Here is a 10133-nt window from a genome sequence, read left to right on the forward strand (position 1 = left end):
GAAGATTCTTCTAACAGTTTCAAAGATCTTCTCTGAGATCCTGTAGAACAAGATACCAGAAGCAGCAAATTCTACCTAGAAGAAAATGTACTGCTGTGACAAATCTACAGACATCTAGAATTTTGACCTGCAACATGAAAGGCCTTGTTAGACACCTGCGGATGTTTTGTTGCTGATACGACAACAAGGTGTAACTTACTCAACTGGGGGAGAGGGAAGATGTTAGATACTAAGCCCACAGGACAAATGAACAAATCTTCTGGTTTCCCTCACTAAGAAAACAGTCTAGCATCACAAGGATGATGCTAGAACTAAAGCAAAGACCAAAAATGGTATCACATAGCTTAGAATAATCTATACGTCATTGTTTCAAATAATACAGCATAAAAGAGGTCTCAGATATGTTATATACTTACCACTTGAGATAAAAGTAAAAATTTGATAGAATTGATGCTAAGGACAGTCAAAAGGAAAATACATCCTTACTCCATCCCCACTCCTCTGATAACTCCCAGGGCAACTTTGCACAAAGCATGCCAGGCACAAGGGAACACACCATCTACACAGTCCCGAAGATTACATACTGGCCTTCTTTCTTGTCTGTTCACAAACTTCCAAAGGAGTGGAAAATGGATATAGAAGCTTGAAAATGGTGGAGTAAATACGGCACCATTTTTATTTACATGTCTACACACACCAGTTAAGCTAAGAAGAATGTGTGTGTGCATGGGCTTGTGAAGGATTCAGAAATTCTCATACCAATACAGAGAGTCAAGCACAGACCAGAATTATTGACAACACTTCTGCTGAAACCTGAGAACACCCAAAGTACATTCTGAGGGAAACAATATTAATCACAGCAGCCAACGTGATTTTTAATAAAACAATAACGGGGATAAGAAAGAATACTCACTTCATTATTTGCTATTTCACTTGGTGTTGGCCAGTTTGTGATATCACCGAAGTCACCAGTCTGCAAAGACAATACACAGGTTATACTACTTCTTCAGTTTATTCCTTTTTAACACATGGAAGATGTCTGTCGTAACTCAGATGGGAAGACTATACCTTTGAACAAAATTGCCAGAAACAGCAATTCTTAAAAAATTGAGAAATACAGCAGAAAACAAGCAGCTTTTTAAAACAGAATATGTTCAACTGTAGAAACAACCAATCATTGCAGTTACATTCAGATCACGGTACAACACATCTTACCTATCTTGTACTAACAGCTGTCTAACAAATGCCTTCATTAAGAATGTATTAAGTGGGCATGGCCAAATACAGATGCCCAGCAAGCAAAGCTTTCTTCATTCTATTATTAAAACAAACTAACAGAGATTAAGACTTAAGTACACAGAAAACAATGTTCAGATTAAATGTTGTCTTATACACACCTCCCTACACAATTTAAAGGCATCCACCACTGTAAAAGCTTTTTAGCTTTTGGAAGACCTTTGAACACTGTGTTTTCACAGCCTAAGAAAGTGTAACTGTATTTTTTCTTATTTTTTCAGTAGAAGGGTTCAATGTTTCCCATTACAATGAATTTGTAACAGACCATAAAGCATGCTCATCACTAACATAATACACAGATAGGATTTCTGATACCAACCTATCATCTCTTGTGCTCAAGTGGTGTTGTTTCACTGAAGTCACTTCCATTTCATATAATCCCATCACTTTTTTTTTTTTCTAAAACAAGAGTGCCTTTCTGTATCCCCTTGAATATATACCACCTCAGCTTTCCTTCTAATTTTAAATTTCCTGTCCTTTTCTGACTTTACTCAGTCTTCAAAAATTAACTGAGGCAGAACATAACACTTATGGTTGTAACTTCAAAATACCTTGCTTTTTTTTTTTTTTTTTTAAAGTAACAATAGCCATTTATCATAGTGAATATTTACAACCAGAAATACTTCTCTGAAATGATTTCATTTTCCTACCATATTATCAGCAGAGCTAAATGTTAACCTGTTAAGATAAACAGGTTAGATTAACTGCAACTTCTAACACAATCAGTCCAATAACTCAAAGCTAAACGTTCTTCTGCCAAATACAAACCTTGCTGTATTTCCTTGTCCTGGGTTTTGCTGCCTTTATAACTTTCGTGGAATTTTCTAGTTCTGAAAAGGAAGAAAAATATTTTCAGGTGAAGAATTAGGTTGCACTTAAAAGCATGCAGTATACCTTAACAGCTTGCAAATACCTGGTATGCTAAATGGTATGCTAAATGGACTTTTATTTTCTTTTTTTTCTTGGTGGTTTTGGTATTGAAGCCAATGATCATTCATGAACATAATTATTGCAAGAATATTTCCATAAAATAGTACATGACATTGAAAAAACTCGCACTCAGAAGTCTAACTAATCCTGAAAAACAGGTGTATAGAATATAGTGTAGCACAGTATTTAAGCATTTCTTGAACTATAATGCCAAGATTGTCTCAAAACACTGTTATTTTAACCTAAGTATTAGCAAAGAAAGTGAAGCCCAAAACATAAAAAAATACCCTATTAGAAGGTAAATTTAGAACATGATTCATTTATGAAATCTACCATTATGTGAGCATGAAAAAAACTAGAAGCAATTACATATTGACGAATTCCTAGTGATTTCCACTTATTAACAAACAGGCAAATGCTAAAGAATTTAGCCAAATTGCTCGTAATCAAGTCAAAGGAATGGAAAACATTAAAAGGAAATATGGTATAAAAAAAAAAAAAGACTATAAAAATACCTTAAAGATAATACATTTTAATGCTTAGATTCCACAAGCTACAAGAACTGTTTACAACAAAATACAAGCAATTGCAAGAAAGTTTATACTTGCACATTTTCAGAACCTTCCTGAGCCAAGACCTAAACTTCATAATAGTGATTCTCCTCCTGAACAGAGCTGCCTTTAATTCAACCTGTAGTATCCACAAGGATTTAACATAATGCTTGCTAAGAACTCTCTCACACACATATCAACACTACTGGGCCTAATTAGCTAGGACCAGTGAGTTACATGTGCAAAAAAAAATGTCTAAATGCACTATATCCTTTAATGCATGTGCAATTTTCCATTCTGTACGCAAATCCAGTTTCCTTATTTTTCTACCCATTTAATTATGTTCCAACTTTTGCTGGGAATTCAGGGAAAAAATGGTAACTTTTCTCAGGTAACTTTTCTTGGGAGATTAATTCAGACAGATGAAACCACCGTTCAGTTTCTCCCACGATAGTAAGAACAGAACTAGGCACGTTTTCCAATAGAGAAGTGGTTACATCCTTTCCTTGAAAAGTCTTATTCAGTCTTTTACCGAAAGCCAAGCTTGTAACACTGAGCATGACTGAAATCGCTAGGGGATTATTATTTCATAGGAAGATAACATCACCTCCTTAACCCTTATCTCTCTCGCATCCAGCGACTTCACTGATCTTCCTTATCGCAGCTTCACACTGGGAACCCCACCCTCATGCCTCACAGTGACTCTGAAAACTCGCTCAGTCCTCTTCCTGGAATATGCTGTGAGTGCTATAAGCACAAGTTCACGTCTGCTCCATGCGGCACTCTCAACTCTGTTACTACAGCTAGGTACAACTCACCTGAATCCAGCACCCTGATCAAAGGAAGAGTTTTGCCCCATTTGTCACCGGCAGTTTCCCCACACCAAACAGACCCCTAAAGATTTGCTTTTTAAAACAGAGACGAAACAATTCCCCCAAATGCTTCTTGCTTGTTGTCCAGTCTCAACTGACTTTAGATGGAGAGCTTCCAGTTTTCTAGAAACACAGTGATTGTATCATCCTAATTCTAACTTATCACTCAATAGTAAACTAAGTGCCACTATAAAATAAGGCAAAACAGCTGTAGTCATGAGCATCATGGAAATTTCTCTCTCTACTGTTCGATTACCTTCCTGAAGCTCTTTTTCCATCTCACAGCAGTTTTACTTAAATTGCTACTGAAGGACTGCTCTGCCTGAACTTCTACTTCGTGTGTCACGAGGGTGTAGCAAGGAATTAAAAAAGACAACTCAACATCAGTGCGCTATCTTAGTCAGGAGATATTATTCCAGACAGCAGCAGAGGCTATCTGAACCAAGCAGAATGAGACCCAACTTGTTTTTCAATAATCTCTCTTATCTAAGTCAAGGATGTAGTAACCTAAGACTTACAAGATGCATTTGCACGCTCAGTGAAAAGAAAATTACTATGAAGCAACAACACCGTCAGGCTGACAGTGCCCTTTCCGAGCACTGATCCCGCCACATGCCAGACTTCCCTAACAAGCAACTCCTCAAAGTTTCTGGCCTTCCGTAAGAGTCATGTTCAAATCCAAGATTAACTGACCTTTCCTGACTGGCTTTCTGGCACTCGTCGTGTAGGAGTTGGATTTTAGTGAGAAGCACAAAAGGAGAGATAAGGGGTCGGAGGGAAGGAGGGTGAGAGTAAAAGAATAAAACACCACATCACTTAAATGTTTCCTCCCCGATCCAGTCTGTTATGCTGTTATGACAGAGACTCCAGCCACTGTGCAGGCAAAACTTCCTCTGGAGTGCACTTAAATAAAAGCTCCATGCCTAACATTAGCCCGGCCTTCGGTTTCAGCATCACATAGCAGTGCTGAATAGCAGAAACAGGATCTTCAGCTTATTGCCACAGCACAATCCAACAAGCCCCTGTAAATAAACTATTTCACTTGCTGTTAGCTGCAGCCTAAATGTATTTAAATGGTTTATTCGGTCATAGGAGACAAGGTAACCAGCTCAGGAAGAGCAAGCTGTGTTGATGAAAGAATTCAGCTGTCTTCAACTACTTCACTTGCTGGGTTTTAGTTGAACTTTAAAGGGGTGGGGGAAATAAAAACAAAAAAAAAATAATCAAGGATGAGCAAGTTTAATTGCTCGTGATCACCCTTCAATCACTGAACTCTAGTGAAGATGCCATCCACACCAAAACCAAAATCACCTTTCAAAACCATTTTCTCATAGTGGTTCTTCCAAGCCTCTTAACACACCACACCCTAACACAAGGTATTTTCTGCAAAAAGACATGGATATGCAAACATGCCAACTGCAGTACTTCAGTTATTATGCAGCTATTAAAAATGAAAGATGAATCTAGGAACCACCAAAAAGGCAGCAATCCTCAGCAGCAGAAATGGGAAGGTGGGACTAAATGCTGTGCAGAGATGGAGAAGCAAAGTTTGCACATAAAAATGCATCACCAAAGTCCTGCCGAGCACATGACAAATTACATTCTCAATAATACTGCTTCAGAGTACTCCATTCAATACTTCATTTCAAAACGGATGTTTTCAAGTTCTGGAAATAACCAGTCAGGCTTTTTTTTTTTTCTGATGGGAGAACAGGGGAGATACTGCCAACCTTTTCTGAAAGTGATGCCTCCTATAATAAAAGGTACAACACACCCCACTTTTGATACAAACGTGTTTTATGATTTCTAGACAACTTTCAAGTGTTACTTTTACTTAGCACGTGCATTCTCCTCAGCAAAGGAACACCCTATCATAAACACCAGAAAACCTTCAGGAGGCGGGTGAGGTGGTGCAATCAAGAAGCAGAATAGCTCTTCAAAATTTCAGTGGAACTTGTTTGTTGAAGTTGTAGAACATTTTCCACCCAGTTGTATTCCGGTTTATAGACAAGGTAGCTATGCTTCAATCTGTTACTTTAACAAACAAATGTAACAGTCTTGCAAATATGACAACACAATCCCTTGGAGTACAGGACAGTTTAAATCTAGAGCATGGATTTATGATCTCAGATTCTGAGAAATTAAAAAAAAAAAAAGTAACCTATGGTAACATCCTTTCCTACAATAGTTGACTTCTTTGCACAATTTGAACAACTAACCAAGGTGGAGAACTATTTCAGCAGCAGGTCTCCACATGTTTATAATAAGAAACTTTTCCAATGGAACAAGCACTGAACAATCGATAGGAAAAAAAAAGTCCCCAACACATGACTGATTAATCATTACACTCTTTATTTTTCTTGTGCTTTGCTTCTAATCCTATTTTGTTCTTAGCTTCTTCATAGAAAGCTGCAACCTGTGGCTCAATTTCTACAAAAGGTTTTGTGGTCAAAAAGGAGCACGTGCTAGAGCACAGCAAGCCAGGGTCACGTCTGGGACTCTGGGCAGCAAGATGTGTTTCTCTCTCCTAACAGATTTCCAGTTCAGAAACCAGAAAATCTTCCATACAAACTTCCATATTCTGTGTTCCATACACTGCTATAGGTCTATAAAAACAGACAGCCTATTTGGAAAGAGAACGCCTTTAATCCCTTCAGGCTTGGGACAGCAAAGTTGTGCCTTCTGACGATTTTTAAAATAATAAAGTTACTAAACAAACACACAGCGAATTCCTGACAACTACCGATGTGCCTGTATTAGATACACCAAAAATTTGATAACCAAATCATTTACCAATTTACCAATCGTTTACCGATTTACTAATCAAAATTTTAAACTCGTTATTCCTAATAATACAGTACCCCTCCACTAAACTGTGCTTTTACAACCCGTTTATTAATAGAGTGAAGCAAATCCAGTTACTCAACAACACCACACTGAACTTCTGGAACCAAAATCCCAGCCAGATGAAGGGTGCTCTCTGATGTCCCGAAATCAACGCAGTGAGGAAGGACAAACCAAGCACAATGTAAGAGACTGGAACATGCAGCTACTTTGGCTGCATCAGAGCACACTGGGAACCACAGCTACTTTCACTGCTTAAAACCACAGGTATGTATTTTGCTTCATGAAATACTTTCATAAGTTTCACGACCCATTTTTGAATAATTGTCTAATGCCTCATTAGAGGCCAACATCAGCTACACAAATCACATGAAGGCTAAAGAACTTGTCCTTTGGGGTCCTGCTTGCATAGGGCGCCTTTGAAAGGGCAGCATTTCATCAAAGAGGAGGAAGAACTTTTGAGTGAAATGATTTCACCAACTCCATGCCGGACACGCATGAAGGAAAGGTAACTGACTTCTGCCAAAGGCCTGCTCTGAGGGCTGGCTGAGGTAAAACAAGACTCAAAGAGAAGACGAGGAAAACAGGAATAATTGTGGGTTGTTACAGGGCTTTGGTAGGGACGTATTTCCCTGGCTCCATTTAAAACAAAACTTATCTTGTTAACTTGTAAAAAAAAAATGATTATCTACAAGATTACATAGGACTCCTTCCTCGCAACCATTCCTCTCCTCGTTGTCGAGTTTCAACTTGAAGTGAAGACTCAGAGAAATATACAAAGCTCAGCATACAGGGGAAGGTGGGGAAGGAAAGCAGGCTGCAAGGGCTGCCTTTAATCATCTGACAGCCATTGCTGAAGCTAGCTGCCTGTGCTCAAGGTCTCCAGGATAAGACAGAAGCCTATTAATTTCACTAGCAATTGCATACTGCTACCAGACTTTCTCCATGAATTAAATGGAGACTGGTAGAAGCACCCGTATAATTCTGAAATTATTCTGTTTAGGAGTTTAATAAAGGGCTTATCCCAAAACACAGAACTGTGTCAACAAACTCACCATAAAAAAAAAAGAATCAAGTATGTTTACACAACGTGGTTGGTTTGCTGTGACGTTATCAAAACCTACTTACACAGCCGAGACCAAAAAATAAAAGGTGGCAGTAACAATGCTTGGACAGAATTCTTTCGGTGAGGAAGGATTTTAAGCTTTTACCAATACTTTTTGCTTTCAGGTGACTTTAGCAGCTGGTGTCACAAGGAAGAGGCAGCTCTGCCCTGGTACAGGTAGCTGTCGCAGCGTATCGGCAGTCCGAAGGGGACTGCCTGGAAGCGACCTTCCCAGGAGCGCAGCTATCACCAAGCACACTGCGCTTGCATGTGTCAGGAAAGTTTCAACAAATTAAGCCAAGATCAACAAGTCAAACAGGATTCGGTCGCTACTTTGATGTGAGATTCTTTCCCATTTTATTACCCCCTTTATGGACAGTTTTACATTCCATCCCAGTAGTATTTCTGCTCATCTACTTATTATTTCACATGACTAATTTCCATACTACTACGCTCATAAGGGCCTAACGCGACTGATTTTGCTTTGCCAACGTGCAATTAGTTGCTTGAAAATACGTCTCCTGCTGGAGGTGGAGGCACGTGGTCATTCCTGCCCTCCGACAGCCAGGACAGATCGGCTGCTTATTCTCCCCTGAGGAACGAGCATTTGGCTGAACCAAAATGTACAGCTCGATGTGTCTTTTTCACTGATGCCATTACCAGCACCTTTACAACCAACAGCCACTCCTAAATTTGCTAAATTATACACTTACCACTGAAAAATGTATTCCAGTGCAACTGTTCAATTAGGTGTTAATTTCATAAACAGCAAGCACAACTTTTGTACACTTGAAAAATAATTAAAGCTCTCTGAAAATAAGCATATAGTGTACGCAGCATATAAACTCACTGCTGCTCCCTTCTTCTTTCTTCAATAATTATTTTTCTGTTTTGTCTTAAATTGGGTAGTAAACTCTGCAGAAAAAGCAGCGTCTTCAGCTGAGGCCTGAGCAGGACCACAAGGTGTTAATATAACAAAAAAAGCTTCTGGTGTATTATTATTGTTACTGCCCCAGCAACCCAAAGGAGTGACAAGCTCTCTTTCATGTATGGACAAGACTGCAAGCTGCTGCCCGGCAAGCTGGATTGTAGAAGCTACGCGTAAGTCGGTATTTATGAGCGCGTCAGTACACACAAACAAAACAGTCAAGATGATAAAGGTGACTGTACGTGTTGCCAAAAGGTTTGATCTTTGGCTAAATAAAGAACCTGTGGTCTGGAGAACCCTTTTGTCTGCTTGCATGATCTGCATGCTTGAAACCATAAAAGGCTATACTTCTCTTTGTGAAGGAAGCACACGGTTAATTTAAGGATAAAAGCGACTGTCGGAACACAGGAAGGTTTGTCAGGTGCCTTCAGGAGCAAGTGCAGAGACCGAGATTCTCGGGAAACACATGCTGAAGCATGGGTTTTGAGGTTGCCGGCTTGCTTCTAGCCAAGAACAATACTCCAAGAAGCTGCTAACTTCGAGGAACGCTGCAGTGGCCTAAGCACAGAGCCCGGCAATTTCAAGTCAGGTCCGCGATCTGCCTGCTTAGTCGGTGCGGAGCCTCTCAAGCAGCTTTACCTCACATGTGGCGGTGATTAAAGGCCACCAGAAAATTACACCCTGGCTACCCTCGCTGCGCCTCGCTCCCCATAAGCGCTTTGAATCCTCAGCGCCAGCAAAGCCCCTCCATGTGCTGCCGCGCCGAGCCTCCGCAACCCGCACCGCGTGGAAAGCGAAACCCAGCGGCGGACCCAAGAGGGGCTGCACGATAGAGAACAAGCACCCAGAGAAAGCACAGAACCAAAGCGCACAAGGCGAGCCCGCAGGACCCCGCAGAGCTCCCAGGAGCCAGCCCAGCCGCACGGGGCCGCCGCTCGGCAGCTGCCCGTTGCCCGCCCCGCGGCCTGCGGCAACCGCTCGCTCGCTCCCTCCCTCCCTCCCGGCCCGGCCCTGCCCTGCCGGGCGAGCAGCAGCCGGGGAAGGCGAGCAGGGCCCCGGGGCCGCCCCGCCGCTCTCAGGGCGCCGCACCTGGGTCCCGCAGGCCGGCGGTCTCGGCCGTGTCCGTGTCCCCGCCGTCCCGCGCCGCCCTGCGCCTCGTCCACGCGTTCTCCTTGGGCGCCGGGGCTTCCACCGCCGCTGCCCGCCGCCTCTCGTCCGCCTCCGGCTCGGGCTCGGGCTGGGGCTGGGGCTGCCGCCAGTCGCCGCTCTGCTCCGCGGCCTCCCCGCGCTCGCTTTCCGCGGGGCCGGGCCGGCTCCGTGCTCCCCAGCCGCGGCGCTGGGCGGGCGCGGCGGAGACGTGCGCGGCGGCCATGCCCTGCCCGGCCCGGCTGCGGGGGGCGGCCCGCGGGGGAAGGCTGCGGGGCAGCCGCGGGGAAGCCGAGGCGGGGGAGCCGGCCCCTGCCCGCCCCTGGCCGCCGCCCGGCTCCGCCTCCGTGCTGCGATCCCCCGCCCCGCGCCCTCGGCCCCGCTCCGCTCCGCTCCGCGCACGAGGCGACCGCCCCCCGCCGCCGGCACCCGCGGGGCAGCAGCCGGCGGGCGGGGAGAGC

General features: G+C 43.1%; 1 protein-coding gene across 2 annotated transcripts in view; it reads right to left on the reverse strand.

Annotated features, from left to right (window-relative positions):
* The window catches only part of LARP1B (La ribonucleoprotein 1B), a 34046-nt gene extending 23913 nt beyond the window's left edge, over positions 1-10133 (reverse strand). The window contains exons 1-3 of one of the 2 annotated variants that reach the window (XM_038178752.2): positions 9616-10132; positions 2065-2126; positions 914-973 (exon numbers count right to left, since the gene is read on the reverse strand). In XM_038178752.2, the coding sequence (XP_038034680.2) occupies positions 914-973; positions 2065-2126; positions 9616-9898 (405 nt within the window). In that variant the 5' untranslated portion in view covers positions 9899-10132. Of the gene's footprint in view, positions 1-913; positions 974-2064; positions 2127-9615 lie in introns of both variants that reach the window. The other variant, XM_038178753.2, reaches the window with a different exon arrangement.

The sequence above is a fragment of the Anas platyrhynchos genome, chromosome 4, assembly GCF_047663525.1.
Source record: "Anas platyrhynchos isolate ZD024472 breed Pekin duck chromosome 4, IASCAAS_PekinDuck_T2T, whole genome shotgun sequence".
In the NCBI taxonomy this organism is placed as follows: Eukaryota; Metazoa; Chordata; class Aves; order Anseriformes; family Anatidae; genus Anas; species Anas platyrhynchos.